The 26,005-nt window shown below is 54.7% G+C and overlaps 1 protein-coding gene across 1 annotated transcript in view; it reads right to left on the bottom strand.

The window, feature by feature from the left end:
* The window catches only part of CMIP (c-Maf inducing protein), a 227,869-nt gene extending 214,196 nt beyond the window's left edge, over nt 1-13,673 (bottom strand). Inside the window, exon 1 of the mRNA XM_028092692.2 lies at nt 13,332-13,673. Coding sequence (XP_027948493.1) covers nt 13,332-13,631 — 300 coding nt within the window. The 5' untranslated portion in view covers nt 13,632-13,673. The remainder of the gene's footprint in view (nt 1-13,331) is intronic.
* Between the last annotated feature and the right edge of the window lie 12,332 nt (nt 13,674-26,005).

The raw sequence follows: 26,005 nt of genomic DNA, 5'->3' as shown, positions 1-26,005 counted from the left end.
AGGGTGCATTCCAGGTTGTGGTGCCTGAGGTCACAGGAGAGGGTCAGGGGCAACCCCGAGGTTCCCCTGGACAGTTCCAAGGACACCAGCCAGGGACAGGGTTTCCAAGAAAACTTGAGATGCTTGTCTGTCCCTTCACAGCCTGTGATGCTGGGGCCCCCAGATGCCCTCGAGAGCAACTACATTCAGCCAAAGGCCTGCACTGACATCAGGTGTCCCTGGATTAAAAGGACGCTGCCTTCGAGAAGTTGACAGTTGAGGAGGAAGCAGGAATGCAGGCAGGGGGAAGGAGCAGCCAGGATAAAACGGGCGCATTTACTGAGCCCTTACTCGCTGGCACCCTTCTAAGCCCCCCCAGGTACTATCTCCTTCACCCTTAGGACAGCTTGGGAGCTTGGCCACTATCATCCCCAACTTACAGATGTGGAAACAGAACCGCATCACACCCCTGGTCACGTGGCCCAGCGTCAAGTGTGTGAATCCAGCAACACTGGCCAGCACTCGTAACCACGTCACCCGATGACAGTGAGGGCCCCTCTTCCGGAAGGACTGACCTGGGGAGGCGGGGTCTTTAGCATCTCCATCTCCACCACGGGTTTCATAGTGAGGGCAGGGTGTGTGTCCCCCAATCCTCAACACAGACCCCTTCAAGCAAGGCTGCCCTGAACGCTGGCAAGGGCGTGCTGGGGCTGGATAGGGGCCAAGATCCAGCCAGGGCTCAGCTCTCCTGGCCCAGAGGGGGCCCTGCTTACCACTGGGGCATCAGAAGAACCCCCAGACCTCTGCTCTTTGTAACACTCTCTAACCTAAGCCCCTCACTCCTGCAGCGCACCTGCCGGCAGGACCCACACATACTCCAGAAGCATCCTTTTTTATATCTTTCCTGGTGGTGTGGTTCAACGAACTCCAAAAGGCAGAGGGACCCAACACATGGCCTTGGAGGGCGGGGCGGGGAGCTTTAGTCAAGCAGATGAAGGCCTTCTTAGAAGAGCCTCCTCGCCAGGTAGCCGACCCACCTGCGGACTCCCTCTCCTCTCCACAACCCTTCCCCCCCAGAAAACACTTTACTTCACAAAGGTTGCTTCATTTTCCTCACACCAAAACTTTGTAATGCTAATTTTTCTTTATTTCATTGGCATGATGCAATTCTCCTTTCAACACCCCAGATCTCTGAAGTCCTGAGTCATCAAGGCAGACACGGCAGGAATGCTGATCCAGGGATCAAAGGTGTGGGGAGCCTGCTAATGCTCTGGCCAGCAGGATTTCCTTCCAGGGGCCTTGCCGGAGAGCCCCGCCACTTGGCCCCGTGCCAGGCCAGACACGGGCATCTGGGCTCCAGCAGCCCCCCCAAAGTGCCTCCTTACCACCTCCATGCCAGGTTCTGAAGAAGCAAGGTGACTGGGGTAGGGGCATGGGCTCCGGCTCCGCCAGAGGCCAGCCCACAGCCAGGGACCCCTCGGACAAATGGGGCCACGCAGGGTAGGTGGGGTATTAGATGAGCTCCCTGGGGGCTCAACCGGGAATGGTGCCCCCAGGGCACATGGGCCAATGTCTTCAGGCATTGGGGGCCCACTACAACTGTGGGGAGCTTCTAGTGGGCGGAGGCCAGAGATGTTCTACATCCTACCATGCCCAGGACGACCCCCACCACAAAGAATAATTCGGGCCCCAGTGTCAGTAGGGACAAAACTGAAGCACTTTGAGATAATGTACTAATGGTTTAGCGTTTAGAAATAAGACCTAATCCCTGCTTGCTGTGCAAAGGATCCTGTGGGTGTCCTACGTACTCATCTAGGAAGAGCACAGAGGGCTTCACCCCCAAATGTCCATATGCATGACTTTTGGGAGGCTGGGATTGTGGGAGAAATTTTTGCTTCTTTACTTGATAAGCTTATCATCCCTGTGTGATGATTTTTGTTTATTCTGCAAGTGCAGAAGGGAACAGCCAGTAGAGAGGACTAAAAAGCAAAGAGGCAACTGGCATCCAGCTGGGGAAGGGGCGCAATGCACCCTGAGGGAAAGGGAGCCCCCACAGCCACTGGGGGGTCAGGGAAGACTCAGGGGCTGGTGGCCTCCACCGAGGCAGAGGGAAGAGGGGCTGTGCCAGAGCTCCGAGGTGTGGGGTAGTCGAACCGGACGGTGGGCAGGGCCGGGCGTGCGCCCCCAGTGGACCCTGAACTGCAGGCTCGCCGTAGTCAGGTCATCACAGCCTGACGGGCAGCTCCTCAAGGCCAGGCCATCTCAGGCAAGGGAAGTGAGGCTCCACGGGGCTGGGTCCACTATCCCAAGATTGATCCGGGGCAGGTGAGAAGCCAGGGTCCACCACGGCTCTCCCAAAGACAGGCCTGCAGGAGATGGCTGCACCACCCCCCCCCAGGGCGAAACACTCTGCTCTGTCCACACACACCTCCACCCCACTTCTGTAAGGCCCCCCTCTCAGCATTGAGCCAGCCTGGCCCCTGTGGGTCTTTCTGACCCTCTCTGCTCTTCAGCCCTGCTCACAGAACACATGTGGTTACCCTCTGGAGCCAGATGGCCTGGGTTCAAATCCCAGCTCCAACCATTACTGGATGGGTAAGCAGTGATCTCATCTCTCGGGGCCTCAGTTTGCTCATCTGTCAAATGGGGGAATTAACAGCATCACAGGGGCATCACGAAGTTTAAATGAGCTCACGTACACAAAGGGCTCGGAGCATAAGCACCGAGTAAGTACTGGCTGCTGTTATCGAGGCCTTCCTCGTGCTGAGTCCCCACTGCCCAGCAAGGAGGCATCGTGGCACGTTGGGAAAGTCTTCAGCTCTGGATGCAGGTGGTATGGGTTCCAGATGTATAACGTGAAACTCGCAGGGCCTCAGTTTCCATCTATAAACTGGAACCCCAGCGGCTGGTGTGAGCATAAATGCATAAATACGTCCCTTGGAGTAAACGATCACTACTGTCCTGATCCATCAGACATCACAGGCTGACCCTGCTGGCATGCCCAGGCCTAGCAGCCACCAGAACACTGGCACAGTTCAAGTGCTTTCATTTTCCCCATTCCCAAAGCAAGCCTCGGTCACAGGGCCGTGATACACGAACCAACCAGAGCAACTGAAGGATCTCAGCCAAGTCACTGTTCCCCTTTCCAGCAGGGCAGCCCTGCCCTACCACCTCAGAGCCCGCCAGCCCAGAGACGCCACCGCAGACCCGAAGCAAACTGCCACCCCTGTCCTGGGCCTCAGCCTGATGGTGCTACCTTCCCAAGAGCCCCAGGGCCAGGCTGAACCTTCTCACCAGGCCTCCAGGAAAGAAGGTTCCAGAAGGGGAGCCATGAGAGCTAAAGCTGACAAGGGAGGTTTCAGGTCCAGGGCTTAGAAAATACCAAATGGCTCTGATGGGAGCCCATCAGGAGCTCCAGGCTGGCCAGCTGAGCCTGGAGGCAGCCTCACACACAAACCAGCAGGCCAGGAACCCTCGGGCCTGTGTCCACCCCTGAGGCTGGGCGCGCACGCCATGTGCCACATGGGTCGGCGGCACACACGGTCCGTTTGCCTCAGTAGCCCTGGAGCGGAGAGCGGTGTAGGTGTGCTGTGCCTGTCATGGAGGGCCGGAGACACACAGGGTCACAGGGGTGGAGAGTGGAGGTCTGAGCACAGCTCCTCCATCTCCCCTTCCAACAAGGAGGGACCCACCAACTAGGCACTTGCAGCAACCTCATTCGCTCCCTCCTTCACTTGCTCATCCACCCGTTCATCTAGCCAAAAATGTCTGCTGAGACGCCAGGCCTCAGTGTCCCCATCTGTAAATTGGACAGAGAAACACAGGGGAACCACCAATGTAACCACCTGGCACAGTGCCTGGCAAAAGGAACGCTCACAAGTGGTTGCCACCATGGTTACTACTGCGACAGACGCCTGGCCCTGGTGACTCAGATCCCTGCACTCCTGAAGCTTCCCCTTGGGGGGATCCCAGGCTTCGGGCTGGCGGCTGGTCTCCCGTCTCTCTGCCCTGTGACCAGGGCCCTCTTGGCTTGACCGTGCCCTGGTGAATCCGGCACGCAGGTCACCCCCACTGGGGGCCCCCACTCTGGGAAGTGATCCCACCTCCACCTTTATCCCCTATACCTTCCTGTGGTGCCCGCCGCTCAGGGACAATGGCACAGACCACCCGGAACGTGGCCCAGCGGCTGTGGCCTCTCCCTCCTTACTTCATTCCCAGCCCTGGCCCCCAGCCCCATCTCTACCGGTCTCCCTCCTAGGTCTGTCCGTCTAGATGTGTCTCTCCTACAAAGTCCTTCCTGAAACCAGCTGCCCCTTGGCAGCCACTTCTTCCTCCCTCCAAACAGCAGGACGAGGCATAAACCTCTCTGAGGAAATGTGCTTTGCCCTCTAGTGCATCCCAGTTTGTGGTGCACCCCCATGTAAGTGAGCCTTGGGGAGTGGACAGGCTATCTGACTGTGAGCGCAGTCCCCGGGAGCACTCACTCTGTAAGCACAGTACCAGGGAGCACTCCCTGGCAAACGCAGTACCCGGGAAACTGCCTCTGCACACACAGTATCTAGTACTCGACTCACAAACTTAGTGCCTGGTACTTACTCTACAAATACTTGGCATTCACTTCCCAACACCAGTTCCCTGAACTCACTTGACAAATTCACAAAGGAATGTCTGCCAAACACCGGCAAACACTAAACTGATAAGCCCACTGATTCTTAGCTAAGATGTTCCTGCAAGAGGCTGAAATAATTTCATGTTTAACTGTTGGATGTGCACATACTCATGGACACGCACACCCACACCACACGTGGGGGGCAGGCCTGCCATTGCCTCTCCACTCAACCTCTTCACACGCAGTAGGTAGACAATAAATGTCCCTGTAATCATGAATGCCTTGCTCCATTCCTTACAATACATTTGCTTAGCCTATTTTATTCTCCACCAGAGAGAAGACTGCCACTAAGCTCAAACCCAGGAGCTAGAAGAGTTCCTGGTGTTCGAACATCCATTCCAGAGCGGCAACTCTGCAGCCAGTACCTTGAAGACTTCCGGACCTCTGCGGTGTCCCAGAAATCCTGGCGGGAGTCCTCATGATTCCACGGCCTCCTTCCTCCAGTGCCCACCTTCCCTGTGCTCAGGAGCTGTCATATCCTAGAGATGTGAGTGGCCAGGCCTACCACTGGCTCAGCCTGGAGCTCTCTCCCTCTCCCATCTCCCACTCAGTGAGGCCCTGGAGGGAGGAGAGGGGCAGCCAGTGAGACAACGTGAAGGAGCCAGGTGCCCACAGGATCCAGCTCCAGTAGGGCAGAATCCCCCACCAGACTGAGGAGAGCAAGAAGTAAACCATATTGCGTTAAGTCACGCAGATTTGGGGGCTAGTTGTGACGGCGGTTAGTTACCCTACCCCGACTGACGCCCAGCCCCATCCACAGGGATGGCTCCATTGCCCCTCTGAGCCTCACACTAGCATGTGCCGGTGATCACATTCACCTGGCCTGGACAGTAAGCCAAACTGGGGGGGGGGGGGGGGGGGCGGGGAGGCCAGCCTGGTTTCTCCAGATTGTGCACTCCCCTCTGCAGCCTTTCCAGGCCTTTAAGAGCTTGGGACTGGCTCAAGACACGCAGGAAAGGACTACAAGTTCCAGTGTTATCTCCCCTCTCCTGACGATCCCACCTGAGCTGGACCCAAACAGCCCAGCCCCAGGAAAGCATCCACCACCCCGCCTGAGTCCTATACATCCACCTACCCAGAGACTGGAGAATCCAGCTCTTCTGCTTCCGTCCAAAGTAAGTTTACTCAGCCTAGTCTGCTTATATACTTTCTCGAAGCATCATTTCTGATAGCAGCTTGAAAGCAGGAGGGCCAATGAAAAAGGAAGACAGAAGGCACTGGAAGGTTCTAGAAGGCACTGGAAGGTGCTGGGAGGCAGGAGTTCTGGGTGTGAATCCCAGCCCTGCTGATGAATCATTTGTAAGGGTCTCTGAGCAACAAACTTCCCCTCACCACTTCCCCCACCACCCCCCACCCTCGCCAGCAAAATGCCAGAGGCGAATTCAACAATTAGTGTGTTCTCAGTCCTAGGACCCTTGTAACTCAGGATGGACCCAGGCAGCTGGTTTTTAAGTTTTGCCGGGCTTTGTAATTTAAGAGTCTCTTACAGCACTGCTCCAAAGCTATTCACTATCTATTGAGAGGAAGCTTGGCTAAATAAAACACACACACACACACACACACACACACACACACACACACACACCCAGAAGCACAAGAATGAAAGCTCCATGGGGCAGGGAGCTCCCTGTATGCCCAAGAACTAGCACATTCTGGTGTTCATAAATATTTTTCAATAGGTGATAACAGCTCCTAGAAGGCAGGAGTAATAACAATTGTACAGCAATTACTAAATGCCAGCCACTTTACTAGTTGATTTCTAAGCACAATCCAGTCTCAGGGCCTTTGCACTTGCCAGTCTCCCTGCCAGGAACGCTCTCACCCCCTTCCCTGACTGCCATGTGCAAAGCAGCAAGGTTGCCAGTCCCCAAGCTCTGAACGCCCCACCTACCTGCCTGCTTTGTTTTCTCTAGGACCCCTGTCACCACCAGGCAGATTTTATATCTCCCTGCTTAGTGGTTTATCATCTTCACCCACCCCATCAACAGGCAGGCTGGGGGAGGAGGGGAGAGCAGGGTCTTGTTTTCTTCAAAGTGCCTAGAGCAGTGATATTTATCTGTTGAATAAATGCGAGAATGAACTGCCAGGCCTTACCTCACTTAACCTCATGGACATCAGTGCCAAAAGGAAATCCCCACAACCTGAATTTTACAGGTAAATACAGACTGTTAGGTGACCTGCACAAGGTCACGCACCAGCTAGGAAGTTGCAGGGCAGGGATTCAAGTTCACCTATCTGACCACTCCACTGGGTCTGGCTGTTCTCCAGCCACCTCACTGCACAGCCCAACGCTGATACACATGCATGTGGCAGGTATAATGAAATGGTTCCTGAACATGGGTACCAACTCCTGCATCAGAAACGCTTCCTCTGAGATCTCCTTTGCCTCAGAACTCAGGGACAGCACGCACGCGCGCGCGCGCGCGCGCGCGCACACACACACACACACACACCTCACCACCCTTTGGTTGTGGCGCTGCTGATGTCAGCAAAGCTTCCTTTCAAACGTGCACCGCCTCCCTCGGCGCCCCGATGAACTCACTGGGTGCTTTGTCGCCAGAGCCAGGAGTGGGGAAGAGACACTCTCACTTCCTCCCTTTCTCTACCACGGGGCTGGGCGGCCTGGCTCCCATCCTGGGGAAGCAGGAAGTCTGGGGACAAAAACGATGCTCTCAGGTGGAGCAGGAAACAGCCAGCCTGGGCCACGCAGACTCTTGTCCTCGGGGCACAGGTCAGCGTGACTGCCCAGAGTCCCCTGCTCACCTGTGTTCGGTTCCTGGGGGGCCAGGTGGGCGGACTCTCCGAGGGGGCTCCACAGCTGGTGACATGAAGCCAGATGGAAGCATGCCTGCAGGCGGCCAGGACCCCAGGCAACACTGCCCAGCCCCCTCCGGGGGAAGGTCAGCTCTTCCTTGCAAGCATTCTGGGACTAAGTATTTGAACACCCACCAAAGAAACAAAAAACATTCAAATTATCAAAACAGGAACAACTCCACTGAATAAAGATGGAAAGTGTCTTGTTTCAAACAGCAAAAGACTGGGTCTAACCTAAAGGTCCAGCAGTAGGAGATGGTCTAGCAGCATCACGTTGCACTTCCACCACAGAGCACCATGCCGCCACGTGTGCACAGATCTGGAATCATCTATAGAATACCCTGTCCAATGACCAGTCACGGCCCAGAATGGGCAGCAAGGATACGGAAGAAATGGGTAAGAGGGCTTGCCCGCAAGCAGGACAACGAAGCCCCATGGGGCCATGAAAAGTGTATTTTTCCCGATACGCCTTGTTGTACTATCTGAGTTTATTTGATGTGCATACTATTGTTGCAATTAAAAAAAAAAGAGCTTTGTGGGATGTTTTCTTTAAAGAAACTAGACTGTGCTCCTGAGGAGTCTTTCTTAAACTGCTTTCAACAGTCTCACTGCCTGCAAACACAGCAGATCTACTCACTACCCCTAACCTTCCCAAGTGCACTGCTCATCGCAGGAGACTTTTCTCTGGAGACTGCCCACTTTTAAATAGCAACAGTCCTTTCTACTTGCGCAGAATTTCAAGAAGCTCTCTCGGGGCAATTAAGAAAACGCGAATTGGAATACTGGCCCCTGCTCGTATTCCCACCCTGTGCTGGCCGTCCTACCAGGTAGGACTCAGAATTATCTCCAAACCTTACGGCAACCCTATAAATGAGGTAGGTAGGATTATACCACTCTCCAGATGGAAAAAAAAAAAAGCAAGGCCCACCAAGGGAAAGCAATGAGCTAAGACACACAGCCAGGAAATCAGAACCTCCGAATTCAGACCAGGCGCCATGTGAGAGCAAAGCCCAGGCCAGGTCTGCCCCATGGTGAGGACACCCTAAACCGTATCACACTGCCCCCTAATCCTTTAATCGAAGGCATAATTCAACCACCTCAAATGTCTATTCCACCAAAACACCAAGAGGGTGCCCTTCACGTGGGCCCAGCCCGGCTGGCTCGGAGAAAAAAGAGGCCACCCTGATTCCCCAAGGCTGGCAGGGGAGGAACCCTGAGACAGCTTCGGTTCTCAGGACAACACAGCTGCCAGGCTACCCCTACGCCTCACCGGACACAGTACCCCAGAAATGCCCTCTCCCACTGCCAGGCGAGTCGGCGGGTGCACAAGCGGGAAGTGCCAAGCAGAAGTCACTTGTAGGCCATGGAGCCCAAGCCAGGAACACACGCCTGTCTCCACCGCCAGTTTGGCAGCAAAGCCCAGCCACATGCCATGAAACACCATCCACCTGGACTGGCACGATTCTGCCCATGGCCAGAAAGAGCACCTCGGACTATGCTAGGCAAATGGCAGCATCAAACTTACTCCCTCCTTAAAATGCATTTATTTATTTATTACAACCTGGGAGAGGCAAAACATGTTTGCTGTTTATGAAGAATTTAGATTCTTTTCTCCTCTTCTGTCTCTGCCCCCCCCCCCGCCCCTCCACCCCTCCAATCAGACATGTTACCCAGGAAACAAACTTGACAGACTCCAAAATCTTAGGACAAACGGTACTGAAAGAAAAAAAATTATTTGTGTTCACTCACTGACGCAGAAGACATCCAATAAACCAAAGGCGGGAAGGATGGACTGACAAGAGCCGGGTAAGTGACAAAGTGGAAAAAACGAACACGCATGCGCACGCACACGCAGACCCGTCCCCGTGGGACCCGCCACTATCCTGGACGACACAGATTTTAATTCTCAGGCAGAAAGCACACCATGGGGCTGAGCTCTCCACTGGGCACTGGACACCCAGCAGGTGCTTAGTTAATAAAATCCAAGTTCAGAAGGTTGCTGCCCCCCAAGAGAACACCAAATTAAAGAGACTGACAAGGATTAAGGTGACTTCTCTTTTCCTTGCCATGATAAAAAGCCCAGAAACACTGCAACTGGAGGAGCAGAGGGGAGAAAACTTAAAAACAAGGCACTGAGGAATTAAGGCTTGAAAACAGAGAAGGCTGCGGTCACCTGTGCACCAACCCCTATCCTGTTTGGTCAGGGAAGAAACGGGTTTTCGGATCCGACCCACCATTCGGAGATGCCACGTGCCGCATGTAATAAAATAAGGTGAAAGAAAAGGTAGGCAGCTTATTTGTGCTTCTTCAGTGCAGAGAAACAAAGCACACAGACAAAAGCCCTCTTTCCAGCGGACAAACATGTCTAGCAGGTGATCAAATTCAACCCACACAAGAGAACCGCAAAATGGATTCTGGTCGTGTGGACCCGGCTGCTTCTGCAGAACCCCTGGCCCTTGGCTGCAACCCACACTACAGTCGGCAGCCACGAAAAGCCCAAGGAAGCCGGGGGAATGAGAAGTCTGGATGCAAAAGGGGAATGAGGCACCACGTCTAGGCCACAGTCTGGGCAGGCCCACAGGTGTGGTCGTGTGTACTCAGGGGAGGGGGCAGACGCGTCCCAATCACCCCTCACACGTCAGCCAGGTCACTGCTGCCTTTGTGTTTCCTTCTTTGTTATGAGCACTGGGGATCCAAAGTCTCGAGCACAGAGTGCATCAGGCCCCAAACTGTCACAGGCAGAGTCAGGCACACTGCTGGCTCTGCAAGGATTTAATCAGTAACTGGCCCAGGAGACTGGCACAGGGGTAAGCTCCAACCTGACCCCACAGACGGCAAAGTTTACGGCCAGGCCAGGGGGATAGGCTGCCAGCCCCCAGGGTCCTGGGCTGAGCCCATCTCCCCAGCGGGGAATCAACTGAGGTCCACCTGAGGGGTGTACCCAGCTGGAGCAGTCTACCAGGCGGGCTGGGAGCCCCCATGTGCTTCCTCCACCCTAGCCTGATGCAGCTGTGGTCCTGGAAGCCTTTATCTCTGACAACGATCCAGTTAATCGGATCAGTGTAGACAGACTCCAAAGACGGTTTGGGCAGGAGTGTATTTGGTTTGTTTATCGGTTTGAATCCAGATCAATCACTGAGTCTTGTTCCTGAAGCCTACACAATTAACCACATAATTACCAGATGGTTCTGAGTTGGGCTGTGCAGGCAGCTTAATATATGGATGATGTACATTTCATGGAAGGATATGACCCGATCCGGAACATACCTGATCTGTCGGCAGCTTGCGGCTGGGCCAGGGGACTCTGCAAAGCCACAGGGCTGCAGAGGGCTTTTGTTGTAGTGAACTACACTCAAATTCACCTTTGTTTCATTTGGGCTAATATTTCTCAATAGCATGCTTGGGCCACACTATAAAATGCAGACAGATTACATAATGCCCAGGCCTCAGAGAAACCCCTCAGGGCCTGCTTTGCTTCCCCAGGGCCTGGACACCAACCAGGTGTTTCATGATGGGACAAGGTCCCTGGTACAGTTCCAACCCCACTTCTGCCCTGGAGGCCACTGCCACAGCCAGGACTGCCCTCAGCAGCCCCCTCCACACTCACAGGCCCTGGCACAGAGAGCCCTGCACCCCACTGGAGCCCACCAGGGCAAAATTCAAGGACATCCCCTGCCCACAGGGCTTAGTGGCCACAGGCGGAGGAAGGGGGATTTGCCAGCCCATCGGACACTTGCTCATAGTTCCTACTTCCCCATTTCCAACCCTACCAGAGCAGAGTTCTGCTGAGACAAATCTTGTTCCATGGATGGCCCTCATCCCCAGTCCTGAAAATCACAGCTCCTCTCCAGAGAAGCCTAAGCTACCAAGGTACCACCCACCTCGGCTGGTGAAGGTGGTGCCGGGGCCTCTGGCTGCTTGAGAAACCAGTGCCCAGCCTCAGTCTTTGTTCCTTTCCTCTCGCTCCTATAGACCTCTTGAGCAATCAGAGTAAGTTGGGGGAGGGGGACCTCGGAGCCTCCAAAGCTGGCTTTCCCCACCAGACCATGGCCAGCAGCAGCAGAGCACACGCTCGTGGCTTCTCCCAAGGAGGGTCACTGTGCCTCTCAACCCTTTCCTCCCCCCTCCCAACTCCCCTTCATTTTGAGGGGTGGTAGAAAAACAACAATGCCCCCCTGAAGCAGGGGGAAATTCTGAAGCCAGATTGGGGGGCTCCTGATCCCAGGCAGGGAACTATTAAGGGCACTGATTCCTCCCTGAGCCTGAAGCACTGCGTGCTGGTGAATTTTCTGAGGCTCTCCCTCCATCAAATGAAAAGCCAAATGCTGAGGCCTGTGGCTTCGGATGGGTTTAAGAACATGCATGAGCCTGAACCTGGGACCGGACCGCCTCACGGCAACCAGCGATCCTCCCTGAGGAAGAAGTCTTTGCAGATACTGCACCAACCTGCCCACAGGAAAGAAAAAAAATAGGTGTTCTAAGCACGTCGGACCCAAAATTCAGAATAAGAGTCCTCATGTGCTTCAATGCTTTCGGGAGGGGGGAGTGGTTTCGAGGAGTAGGGCTTCTTCTGCTAACTTTTCCCCCCTCCCCATTCCTTGGAGCATGTGTCACAGCCTGTGACACACTGCCAAGGGAACATGGATGCCGGGGAAATGTCTACACACGCTACACGTTTGTGACATGCCATGTAAGCGACACCCTGTTTCCTGGCTGGGTTTTCTTGGCACAGGTGTGGGCAGGCATTGGATTCTGCCACCACCACCACCACCACCACCACCCGCCCCCACCCCCCCAACAACCGTGCTTAGTAAACAGGATCCCAGCCACCCCAGGGGGAGTGTGCATTCTGGAGAAGACCTGCCACCTCTCCACAGAGGACGGGATCCCCTCAGCAAGGCTCAGGCCCAAGCAGAGCTGGTGCTTGAAACTGTCCTTGTTTCAAAAACACAAAGCATCCTGCTCAGGCTCCTGCCCGCCACCCCCACACCCTGCGACCCCACCACAGCTCTTTCCCCACCTTGCAGATTCGATTTCAGAAACAGATCAGTGACTTCTCTCCCTCTCATCCAGCGGACCCACTCCCAGCCATATATTAGAAACAATAACAGTAACAAAATAAAACCAGCCACAGAACACACGTATACACACACTTAACAGACAATGCAAGACCAGGGCCCCACGGGCCAGCTTCCACTCCAGAACTTGACCGCCCCTCGGTGGGGAGGAGATAGTCCAGGACCCCTGCCCCCTCCCCCGTCCCCTTCCCCTTCCAACCTCCCAACGTGCGAATGAGATTTTTCAGAAAGGGAAGCACCCAGTTTTGCCTATCAGCCTGGGCAGGAAAAAGACAGTAGAGCACAGACAGGAACTGGCTTCTGGAAATTCTTTGGGTTTTGGGATTTCGAGGTTGTTAGGGTTTCTTTCTTTCTTTCTTTTTTGGTTGTTTTGGTTTCCCCTCCAGCGCAGATCCAGAAGGGCCGCGGGCTTTCAGAAAGGGAACCCCCACCACCCTCGGGGCCCAGCCCAGGTCTATCCCACGGTCCCATCCATAAGAAACACTAGCTAGCGCTGGGCCCGGGAGGTCCCCAGATGCCCAGGCTGGGGTGGCCCGGATCCTATGCAGAATTCCTAGGGGTCTCCCCGAGCCCGCCCGCTGGGCACAAGGCAGCCCGGGGCGCAGGCCGGGAGGGGGGCACCGGGGTCCCCCCGCCGCCCCCTGCCCCGGCCCCGGGCCGACCCGGCACCCCGCAGGCCCCGGGCTCCAGGTGCAGCGGCGGGCAGGGGGCGGCGGCGAGAGGGGGCGCCTCCCGGCCCCGAGGCGAGGCGCGGGGGTGCCGGCGCGCCGCCGCCGCGCAGAGCGACTCACCGTGGCGGACGCCAGGCTGTTGTCGGCCAGCGTTAGGTGGTGCGGCTCCCAGCGCCTCAGGAATTTCGAGGTGAGGATCTTGCTGAGAAAGGTCCGCGGGTGCCGGATGACACAGACCTGGATGTCGCCCTCCTGCAGCAGTTTGTACCTCATCCCGTTGCACAGCAGAAGGGCCCGGCGGCAGGGCACGGCGCCCATCTTCGTGCCCTCGGGGGCCGGCACGTCGCCCCCCAGCAGCGGCTTGGTCTCCTCGATCTGCCGGGGGTCGCCGCCGCCGCCCGAGCTGCTGGTCAGATCCATGGCCGGCCGGGCCGGGGCGGGGGCCGGGGGCGGGGAAAGGGGGCTGTCCCGGGCTGCCGGGGCGGCGGGGCCCCCGAGCGGCGGCCCGCACCCCCCCCACCGCCCAGGAAGGTGGGGGGGCGTGGGGCTGGGGGGGGCGCCCGGCAGGGGAGGGGCCGGCGGGCTGGCGGCGGGCGGGCGGCCGGCCGGCGCTCGGCGCTTCCTCGCGGCTCCGCTTCCTCCTAGCTCGTCGGGTGCATGCTCGCGGTGGCCGGAGCGGCGCGGCGGCGGGCGGCGGGCGGCGGGCGGGGACGCGGGGCAGCGGCGGGGGCCGGGGCCGCGCGGGCGGGCGGGCGTGTCTCGGCCCCGCCGCCCGCTCGTGTGTACAGTACGTGTGTCTGGGCGGCCGTCCGCGGGCGAGTGTGCGGCGGGGGCCGCGGGGGCCGGCTCAGTTGAGAGATTGCAGAAGCCGCTCGGCGCCCGCGCGATTGGTCCCCGCGGGGTCATGTGCCCGCCCCTCTGACGTCAATGGCGGCAACGGCGGCGGCCGCCGCGGCTTCGGCCTCTCGCAGGCGGAGTCGGCCGCCGGGCGGGGACGCGAGGGGCCGAGGCGCGGCCCGACCGGAGGGGGCGGCCCCTGGGGAGGGGGCCGCGGCGGGCGAGCCCCGGCAGGCCCCGGCCCAGCCCCGCCCGGAACGTAGGGGTGGGCGGGGGCCGCGGGGGCGGGGCGCGTGACGTCACGCCCAGCCGCGCCCCCGCCGGTGCCCAGGCCGGTGCCCGGGCCGGTGCGAAGCGGTGCGGCCCGCCCGCCCCCGCCCGGCCCCCCAGCCGCCCCGGCCGGCCCGGATCGGAACGGTCAACGCCCCGGGACGTGCGGATGCGGGCGGCCGACGTGCGGCCAGGTGCAAACCCAGGGCCCGGGTGGGGGGGGGGGGCGTTTGGGGGTGGGCGGCAGGGCTGGACTGGCGGGGCGGGAGTCGCGGGGGGGGGGGCTGGACCGCCTGACCTGTGACACCCCCTCCACAGCTCAGGCTGTCCACCTGACTGGCTAGATGGGGCTCTAGGCAGGGGTGGTTCTTCGATTTTAAAATGTCCTCTCAGTTATCCGGATAATGAGCCCGCACTGCCCTGTCTCAGCCTGTCGGACTCCGTCCGAGAGCCCCCTGGCCTTTTACAGATGTCTGTCGGGCCTTGGCCCTTGTGGTCCTCAAGCCGCCTGGGGGAGGGGACAGATTCCCCAGCCCCCCTCCTGTGCCCCTCGAGTCTGACCCCTTCTAGGAACCTAGACAACAAAGTCCCTCCCCAAAGTTACTGGGCCACTCCCCTTCTTCCTGAGCCCCAGCCTTGCCAGCTTCTTTGCCTCTCCCCTCAGACCAGCCCATTCATCCCTGCATGGGCAGGCCCAGCAGAAGGCTGGGAGAGAATCATATTGGAATGAACCACAGTGTCACCTAGGAACTCCAACTCTGAAACAAAAACGTCCTCTTTCTGGCATCAGGAGCGGCACCTGAAGCCACCCAGCAAATGCTCAGCTCCTCCACCAGGTCTTCCCACAGCCGCACGCTTCTGCAGTTAATACCATTTAAAGCCCCAGATTTTTGCCTTTTTTGTTAAGTGAAGGTGCCTCTGTAGTGATTTTATGAGTGTGTGTGTGTGTGTGTGTGTGTGTGTGTGTGTTGAATTGACTGGCAGCTTGCCCACAGCATCCCTGTGGTGGGGATTATCCCCTCCCCACTCTCTCCCAACAACAGACAAGGTGGAGGGACTCCTGGAAAGATCCTATCCCTGAGCCTGGCAGGAATGGGGGGGTGGGAGGCCATAGGGCAGAGCATATGCCATGTGTCAGGAGATGGGCCATTCTCTCCTCCTGGGTCCTGGGGGAGGCAGTTAGGTGAGAAAATGGGGAATTGATCAACTCTCCACAATTTGCTGGCAAATTCTGTCCTTCGAATTCTAAAGTTTACAGCCCTGAGAAAATCATCAAGCAAGAGAGGGTCAAGCGCATGCCCCCACCTCATGATACAGATGTGGATTCAGGGTATGGTCGTGACTAAAACCCCCAGGCCGCCAAGGGGTGGGGTTAGGCCTGCTCTTCCAACCTTTTATGGAGCTCTTCCTGTATGCTAAGTGCTGTGCGTGCATACAACTGTTCCTTCTCACAGCACCTGTAATATGGGTTTCATCATCGTCCCCTCAGGCAGACAAGGGTACAGAGAGGCTGAGGGACTCGCCAGGCTCACTTAGCTCATCAGGCTCAGAGCTTAGAGGCTAGGACAGTATAAAGGCAATGACCATGCTGTGCCTGGGCTAGAGGAGCGGAGAGAGGACACCTGAGCCATACTGTGGCGCTGGGGTACACGTCCCAACCCCAGGAGGTCTTCAGGAATCAGGTAAAAGAAGGGCAAAGGTGCCCCTGGAAGGGGGAATGGCACATGCAAAGGTAAAGACGTGGGAGACACTCAGCCTGTCCAGGAAGCTGCATGCATTTGCCAAGGCATGCAAAGTGCCCCAGGGTTGCAGGACAGAGGCCTAAGAGGTGAGCGGGGGCTGCACAGGTAGTGCCCTGAAATGCAGGTCCAGGAAACGGACTTCCTCTGAGAGCCACCGAAAGCCACCACGTGGACCACGCATGGGAGTGGCTTGTAGATGTCACCTTCGTAAGGTCACTGGCCACAGCATGACATGGACAAGGTTTGCGGAGAAGCAGCCCGGAGACAGGGAAGGCAGTGGGGAGGCTGTTGAGAGTACCCAGGAGGGCGATGGTGGGGGCCAGCAAGGAGTCATGGAGGAGGGCAGCCGGAGCAGCTGCTGTCCACCTTAGGGACATCCGTGGACCCCCCTCTCCCCATTCAGGGGGCAAACTCCAGGAGAATGAGATTTACCAGGGTGCAGAGAATCCCCGATTTCTTCCAGGACCATTCCAGACATCCTCAGCGGCTGCTTGGTACAGTGGTTGATTTGTGAACATTACATAGGAATATTATGATAAAAATGAGCAGCATGCCAAGTGCCAGGTACTATGCAGGGCTTTCATGTTCGTTCCTCTTCCTTCTTCCCAAGGAGCCCGGAAGGCAAGAATCATTATCATCCCCATCCTAAAGGTGAGGAAGTTAAGGCTCAGAGATGGTCAGAAAACCGTGGGAATCCAGCCAAGATGTGAACCCGTAATTCCGTTTGACCTGAAATTCCACACTGTCCCCACTCCTTCTTTGTAATGTTTTCCTGCACAGGTGCTCAGGGGAGAAGTGTTGAATTCAATTGATGTCGTCTTTAAATGCTATTTCTTGGTGTTCATTTGAAGTCAGTGACACGGAGCCCCCAGGATGCTGCAAGAAGAGATCCATGAAGGCAGAATGCAGCGGCTCCTGGCCGACAGCAGAACTAGCTCAGTGCCTACATGCAGTGTAGGGTCAACTCAACAAATAGGCAGTGATTGACCAAGTGATAGTCACACTCACCTATTCCCTGGTGCTTAGGAATGTGCAAGCAATAGGACCGGGTCTATACATTGGGCAGCGTTGATACTCGGTGGGCCAATGCAGAGTCCCTTGCCTCTCACTGTTCCAGGTTCCTAACCTAAAAATCAATGAGTCTAGGTGCCAGATTCCATCAGAAGCCCCCTCCCTGCAAGCCCCCAACCTCTGTAGGAGATGCAAGCAGGTCGAGTTTCCATGGATGGATCACACACCCGAGTTGTCCTTGATGTCACCGGATCCAGACCCTCCAAAGAAGAAGCCAGGCCCCTCCTGGGCCACATGGGTAGAGAGCCCACTCACTGTGGCAAAGCTCAGTGCTAGGAGCTAGGGTTGCAGTGAAAGGCAATAAACTGCCCTCATGGGCTCACATCTCGGCTCTCAGGTGCCTAAGTCTCCCCCTGAGCTAAGAGGGGAAAGACAGAGCTGGCTGCCCTCAAAGGAATGTGATGAAGTGGCAAAGTCCCTAGTGGGGGAGGAGAACATGGGGCTGATGGCCAGCCCTGGGAGAGGTCTCCCTCAGCACCCTCTCCCAGCACTCCTGCCCCTTCCAGGGGACATGCCTGGAGCTGGGTGGACTCCTCCTTGGTGTGGTCCCCAGTGGAGATCCCCACCAGCCTCTGCCCAGCCCCCATCTTGCCCCACCCCACCATGAAATGGTGCACAAACCCAACACCCTGTACCCTCCAAGAGGGCAGGGTTCATTCCAGTTTTGCCCATCACTGTGCCCAGTGGTTTACTGGTAAATGTTTAACCATCAGCTGACTGAAAGAAGAGAACCTGATTTAGAGCATTTGATTTGCCTGGTGGAAATATTCCCACCATGGCAGTTTTCAAGCTACCAAAGTGCATCACTGAACAAGGAGTTGGGAAGAGATGCATCCCATCGTAGGATATTTCTACCTACAGATACAATGTACCCGGGGTCACATCAGCAAACAATGGCTGAGGGCCCAGATTCAGCTTGTGGCTGGCAAAACAAAATACTTACCTTCTGGCCCTTTTACACATTTGGAGACCTCTGCAATAGACATAACCTTCAGACCAGAGATACTAATAAAATGTAATAGAATAGGAAGTGATGAGTTCTATTACCTTTTAAAAATACAATTGTAACTTTATATAATTTAAGCTTGTTTAGTGGCTGTTTGACAACCAACTTGAAAAATTGCTGAAAAACCAGCAACCAGCTCTCATGAGCCAGTGTAGGGTCAGCTCCAGGATGCCTGGGTCTCTAGAGCCTGGCCCAGAGGAGATGCGCAGTGGTTATCTGTTGATGGCTGGAAATCAGTGCCTGTATTCAAACTACTAGGCCACACTGCCCTGCCACCTTCCTTCATTCTTTCATTCGATTCCATTAAACACCTAGCTATTCGTGCCTCCAGAGTGCCAAGGACTTTGCTAGGTACAGTTAGTTCTTCTTTATCTGCAGGGGATACGTTCCAAGACCCCCCCCCCGCCAGTGGATGCCTGAAACCACAGATAGTACCAAACCCTATACAGACGGTGTTTTCCTATACATAGATTCCTATGATAAAGTTTAATTCATAAATTAGGCACAGTAAGAGATTAACAACAGAGACTAATAATAGAACAGTTTTAACAATATACTGTGATAAAAGTTATGTGAATGTGGTCTTTCTCTCTCAAAATACTTTATTGTACTGCACTCACCCTTCTTGTGAGGATGTGAGATGATTAAATACCTACAGGATGAGATGAAGTGAGGGGAATGATGTAAGCACTGTGACGTAGCATTAGGTTACTACTGACCTTTTTTTTTTTTTTTTTAAGATTTTATTTATTTGGGAGAGTGAGAAAGCGGCAGAGGGAGAGGGAGAAGCAGGCTCCCCGCCGAGCAGGAAGCCTGATGCAGGACTCGATCCCAGGACCCTGGGATCATGACCTGAGCCACTTGGGCAGAGGCTTAACCAACTGAGCCACTCAGGCTCCCCTACTATTGACCTTCTGACCATATGTCAGAAGGAGGATCATCTGCTTCTGGACAGGGGTTGACTGCGGGTAACTGAAAGCACGGGGAAGGGGGGACTTGTGTACTGCAGATCCAGCTCACACAAGATTCTGCCCTCACAGAGCTCATAGTTGCGTGGGGGGAAGCAGACACCCCTCCCTTCCAATCATCTCCCCCCGCCAAAAAAAGAGTATGCCAGGAAGAAAACAAACTCCTTGCCCTTCCCTTTCTCAGCTATATGTATTTTGTTGATTTACCATAAAGCGGGGTGGTAACAGAACCTCTTCCCAGGTCATAGACATTAAATGAGATCATCAGCATTGGGCTCACAGTCTGGCACAAAGTAGGCACCTTGAATAAACAGTGGCTATCTGATGTGGCTACTGTCAGTTGAGAGGCCACGTTTCCCCAGCCCTGGTCACTGGCTTTCCGTCTAGTCCACTTGTCCAGACCTCCCCCATCTGCCCAACAAGTGGCACTCAGACACTCTCAACACAGCCTGTCTGCGGGGTTTTTCAGGCTCGGCACTATGAACATTTGGGGCTGGATCGTTCTTCACGGCGGGCAGCTGTGGTGCACGCTGTACGGTATTTAGCAGCATCCCTGGCCTCAGCCCATAGACACCAGTAGCAGCCGTAATCCGTGACAACCACGATGACTCCAGGCATTGCCATGTGTCACCTGGAAGGCTAAATCACCCCTGGTTGAGAACCCCTGGTTTAAAGGAAGATGTTTTCCCGCCCTCTTAGCCGGTCCACGCTGCTCCCCAGGCATCCTCTGGGGGCGATTATGTTGTCCACCCTCATGCCATGGCATGTTCCTCCTCAGATGCCGCTTCCCGGGGGCTGGAGCAAACACAGCCGGCTTTATCAGACTGTCAGGGAACACGCAGACCCACAGGAGGGAATAAGTTGCAACCTGTTTCAAGTCGTGTTTCTGGAGCCAATTTTGTGGCATGAGGCATGCCTGTAGTAAGATGCCAAGCACCAAAAGCAGGCAACAAAATTGTTCTTAAGTGGTCCCAATTTTGTGCCTACCCATGGCGCTATTTCTTTGGGGGGAACTCTCGGGAAGCTCCGTCTGGAAACTCTGTCTCAGAATGGCACCGGCCAGGAGAGCACTCCCAAACCTCATTTTTAACAGGCATGAGACGCCAACATAATGGAACACACACTCCATCCCAATGGCATTTAATGTACTGGTCAAATAAAATGTGCTATTTTCCTCCTATGAGGAGAGGAGTCGTGTTTTCATCCTGAAGTCGGTGAATAGCCTCCCCCCTCTCCTGAGCTGAGATAAAGTCAGCTCACTTTCTAGGCTCCTGCATGGGGAGGCGGGGGAGGGGGTAGGAGCAGGTTTCCTCTTCAGCAGCCTGTGATACCGGGTAGCTGAATGATCACTGCACACCCCCCCCCAAACTTCTCCGGTTTCAGAGGGCAAAGCTGGGCATCAAAAGAACACGAAGTACCACCCTCTCTCCCCCTTCCTTTCCTTGCTTTCACCAAATGATTATGTCTGAGGTTAGTAAAAAGTATTACAGAGGATCGAGTGTTTATCTGGAACTAATATTTCTAACACACAATCAGTTGACTGATTGAGTTACCTACACACAACAGAACCTTAATAGTGGTTATCTCTGGATTGACGGATTACAGGTCATTTTTTCCACTTCTTAAATCCATGTTATTGAAGAATAATTAACACGAAATAAAACACACCCACTTTAAGAGAACAGGTTGATAAGTGTTGAAGAATGTATACACCCATGTAACCACCATCTCCATCAAGATAGCAACACAGAACATTCCCACAAGCCCAGAAAAGTTTTTTGTTGCTCCTTTAAGCCAACCCCAGCCGCCCACTTCTGGTCCCAGGCATGCCCCATTCTGCCTTCTCTCATTATAGACAGTTTTACCCCTTCTGGAACTTCATATAAATAGAATTAAAAGAGGGGAACCTGGGTGGCTCAGTCGGTTCAGCATCTAACTCTTGGTTCTGGCTCAGGTCATGATCTCAGGGTCCCGGGATCGAGCCCCGTGTTAGGCTCCTCGCACAACGGGGAGTCTGCTTGGGATTCTTTCCCTCTACCCTCCCCTCGTGCTCGCTGTCTCTCTTGAAAATAAATAAATATTTTTTTCAATAAATACATAGACTCGAAAGATATGTGCTCCTTTTGGTCTGACCTCTTTGACTCAGCATGACAGGTTCCGAGATTCATCCATGTTGGTATGTGCATCCTGATCTCTTTTGGAGTCCACTTACCGTAGCCATCACGTGGCTATAACATGGGTACATGTTTTCTTCTTTGTGCTCCCCCCCAACATTTCTACAACAAGCATGTGTTGATTTGTTTTCATTTTTAAAAAGAAGATGAGCGCCATTTTTTTTTTCTTTTTTAATTCACGGGGACTTTACTAAAAGCCCAAATGCCAGGCCACTGTTGACGTGCAGAAATGGTTGCCTGGCACAGCTACATGGGGGATTGAAGGCCATGGATCATGTTTTTAAAAATAAAAACCACTGTGTTTTTCAGATTAATTGCATCTCTCTCCCACACCAGCCTTTGCGGTGAGCTGCTCAAATTGACCAATTTAAATGTGACCTCACTTCTTTCCCCTCTATCCGCTCTGAGTCAGTTGCTAAGAAGCAAGAAAGGAAGTATCGGGGGGAATGTGTTACATGTGTGAAGTACCTGCCACCCCCCCCAAAACTTGCCCACATGCCCCTTCACACTGGGCCCTCCAGACAATGTTCAGATGGGCGAGGATGATGGTATCACCCCATGTGCAGATGAGGAGGCTGAGTCAGGACCCGGGGTTTGTCTCAGACCCCACAGCAGGAGAGTGGGAAGATGCCATCCCAGGGCACCCAGTAGGATGGCAGGGAGGTTGGTAGCACAAACTTTGGATATGGATCCCAAATGTCCACCTTACTCAGCTGAGTGATGCTAACCCAATCTTTCAACTCTCTGACCCTCGCTCTTCCTCTGTGAAACAGAGACCCCACTGTGGATGCTCACCATTGAGCTAACGAGAGAAGGTGCATAAAGTGCTCCAGACAAGGCTTAGGAAGAAGTCCGTGTGCTCAATCACTGGTGGGGGAACATGGCTTCTCACTCCTCTTTCTTCAGTCACAGCACCAAACTAGAGCTGATTCCAGCCTGCCCGGGCCAAAGGGAAAGGAGTGGACATTTTGTGGAGCCCCAGCAGAGAAGTGAGAAGCCAGTGTCCAGATGTAGCTAAGATCTCGGCTGCCACAGAAACCAGAGTAGCTTCATAAAGAGTACAGACCAAGGGTGTCTCACTGAACCCCAATGGCATAAAGGTAGCCAGTCTCAGAAAAGACCAGAAACCAGGGCCCAGGGCCTTCTTTCTGCTTTGTGTGTCTGCTTTTCTCTGTGCCACACTCGCCCCCGGCTCCCACCCTAGTCTTCTCTGCTCTGTCACCTCAGCATGACATAATGTAGCCATTTGAGAGCCCAGCTGGGATCAAACTAGGATCTCTTTGGCCCAGTTCCAAGGGAAGTACTTGGTCAGCTCAGCTTGGGCGGGATGCTCCCCACCCCTCCAGCCAGTGGCTGAGGCAAGTTCTACCAATATGGTTGCTAACAACCACTCCCTAAAGGTGAGAACGATGGTCATGCAGGTCACCGTGAGCCACAGAGCAACCCCCACCCAAGAAATGTCTTATTACAAGTAACAACCACCTGTTTTACTGTGTTCCCCAACTATATGCATTTCTTTATCTTACTAACAATCATAACAAATAACCACAATAGGGCTTACTGTGTGCCAGTCACTGGTATAAGCGCTTTGCATACGATGACTCTTTAAATTAATCCTCACAAAAATGCAGTGAGGTTTATTTTGTCCATTATACAGATGAGGACACTGAGGTACAGAGAGGCTAAGCACCTTGTCCAAGATCACACCTGCACTTGGCCAGTCTGGTACCAGACCTGCTCTCTTACCACGTGTGTTATCTATTTTAGCCCCAATTGTGCTTTTTCTAATTCCTCTGTTAGCCCAAGTCTCTCAAAATAAGAGAAGGAAAAAAAAAAAAAAGAGTGAGGAAGGAGAAGAATGTAATATGTAACATTTTACAAAAGCATTTAATAGTGGACAATGGGAAACACTGGAACCCGCTGGTGGCCATCTCCCTGTTCCTTTCTGAGCTGGAGTTGGGGGGAGAGCAGGCGTGGTCGCGTTGCCACTGCCTCTCCGCACAGCCCTGTGACCCTTCGCTGGCCTAGGACCACCCGGGGCAGGACGTGCAGCTTCTTTACCTCCTACCCTGTCCCTGCACACAGCAAGGTTTGTTGTTGTGGAGAAAACGTGTACCCCACCTCATGGTCTTCAAAACGCTTCTAAAAACAGGCAAAGAGATCAGTTCAAATATTGTCCCTGTGAGACCTCAAGAAAAGGGAGTTCGTGGAAAGAAGGTACGCATGAGAACCCAGCCAACGATGAGCAGCCAGGCCTTGGGAGGAACAGGCATCATGGCGGGGTCTGCACAGAGCCTCCTCTCTCCCCTTCCCTCTGCTCTCTGGGGACTCTGCTCAGTGCCTCACGGAGCATTGCCTCTGCCTGTGTGCCTGGCACCGGCCCCGCCACGGCCACCTCAACCCCGGCCCCCAGGGCTAAATGGCCACCGTCTCCCACTCCTAAATGTCCAGGTAAAGAATCTCATGAGCTGGCTAGACTTGATCCGGCCAGGCCCCCAAGTCTCAGGTTGCAGGCCCCAGGCTCAAAAAGGAGAGCGACTTGCCTGGCGTCTGCCAGAGAGAAGGTGCCAAGTCAGGATTCCGGTCTGTTGGCACCTGCACCCGTTTCGTGGGCTGCTGTAACGAAGTACCACAGCTGGGTGGCTGGGACAACAGAAACCTATTCGCTCCTGCTCTGGAGGCTCGAAGCGCCAAATCAAGGTGTCAACAGGATCGGTGCCTTCTGAGGGCTAGGGAAAGGATCTGCTCTCGTCCAGCTTCCAGCGGCTTGCTGACAGTATTGGATGTTCCTTGGCATGGAGATGCATCACCCCCATCTCTGCCTTCACGGTCAAGGCGCTCTCCCTGTGCGTGCCTGTGTCCAAAATTCCTCTTTTTATAAGGACACAGTCATATTGGATTCGGGGCCCACCCTACTCCAGGATGACCTCATCTTCACTTAGTTCATCTGCGACAACCCTACTTCCAAATAAGGTCACAGTCTGAGGTCAGGGGGGTTAGGACTTTGACATCTTTCTCAGGGACACCAGTCAGCCCCGAGCAGAGCCCAGAGCCCGCCACAGAAGGGCCACTCCGTGCTGCCCCCCAGCCAGTTCACCCCACAACACGCCTCACTCCCCAGGCTCCAGTCAGCCCCGGAGGGCGTCGTTCTTCCTGTTTTCTCTGGAACAGGCACGGACACAAGTCTGCCCTACTGTCCTCAAGCTCACACCAGAGCATTCAGAGGGAGCAGTGGTGATTCAAGAGGAGCCACTCTGGGTGCCCTGGGCGGGGCATGACTCACCCCTACCCCTGGTAAGGTACTTCAGGAGGTTTCTTCAGATGGATGTGCTTCAGCATCAGCTCTGGCTCCATGAGGCAGTTTTGGTGGCGTTAAACCTGAACAGCACACAATGGGCTCACGAGCCTCTTTCAGCGTGGACAACAATGACCGGTGAATCAAAGCCACCCAGCGAGAACTCGGACCACGTGGCTTCTCAGTGCTGGTGGTTGACAGGTGCCTGGGTCCTGGGCCAGTCATTCAGGCAAGTGGGTTATTTCTGTATTTATTCACTTTCTATTTTGTTTGGCTGAAAATCTTGAGCAGATTTTACCTAGAGGTAAGCTGGCCAAATCTATCCTGAGGATTAGTTGCATTTCAGAAGTCCTGGATCTGGGTTCAGGGTGGAAACCTGGCCCCGCCCATTACTCCGGCCGTGACCACCGTGGAACCCTATGTGAGATCACGGGCCAGGAAGTGGCAGGGTGGGGGCTGGGATCCAGGACCGCATAACCTGGAGTCTATGCTCATTTTGTACTTTGATTTGGTGACGCACAGTTTCAAGCCTGTACTTGGGTGTTTACCCCCTTGTAAGAGAAGATGCTAAGGGGGTCATCAATGCATCCAAATCCTAGCGGTTACGATTCCCTCCATTGCCAGGGAGCAGTCAGTGAGATGGAACATTTGCCTTGCTAGAGCTGAAAGAAACCACCCGAGGTCTTCTGTCCGCCCCTCCTATTGTGCAAGTGGGCGAAGCTGGGGTTCAGAGAAAGTAAGGAGCCTTACCCAAGACCACACAGGTGGCAAAACCAGGCTCAGAGCTCCTGAGCCCTCACCCCAGAGCTCCCTCCCACCAATCTGCTTTTCTTCTCCAGCCGCTGATGGAGGACTCAGTATTTCTCATCCTGCTGCTTGTTGTCTGAGGTTATGGTGTCAGGTCCCTGGGGAAGCTTACCTTCCTCTTTGTTCCATCTGCCCAGCCCCTTGAAAGCAGGCTGTGAGGTTCCTCTCCATCCCTAATGATGTATGCCTTTGCCTTCACCCTCTCCTGGGATTTCTACAGCTTCTTCCCACCTCCCTGCCTTTCCTCTGGGCCCCCCTCCTGGTATCACATCTCTCAGCCCCAGGAAGGAGCCAATCCTGGTTCCTGCCACCCATTTCCACTGAGCCCCCCTGGTTCTGGTTCCCACTCCCACAGCCCCCTTGTTCTGCCACCTCCCACTGCCCACCGGGTACTTCCTGGGGGCCTAATGAATGGGGCAGGCCCAGCAAACAAGGTGAGCACACCCTTCTGTGTGGCCACAGACCAGTGCAGCTGTGAAAAATCCTAACAGTCCAGGGACTTTTTAAACCTTGTTATTTTTTTACAAAAATAATGTATTTTCATTTGGAAAAATAATTAGATACACAGAAGTTTAAAAAAGGCAAATCAGGGCTCCTGGGTGGCTCAGTCGGTTGAGCATCCAA

The sequence above is a fragment of the Eumetopias jubatus genome, unplaced genomic scaffold (assembly GCF_037043125.1).
Source record: "Eumetopias jubatus isolate StellerSeaLion01/CBP00866 unplaced genomic scaffold, mEumJub1_p1.0 scaffold_10, whole genome shotgun sequence".
NCBI lineage: Eukaryota > Metazoa > Chordata > Mammalia > Carnivora > Otariidae > Eumetopias > Eumetopias jubatus.
The sequence above is the reverse complement of the archived record's forward strand: the minus strand, read 5'-3'. Positions and strand labels throughout refer to the sequence as shown.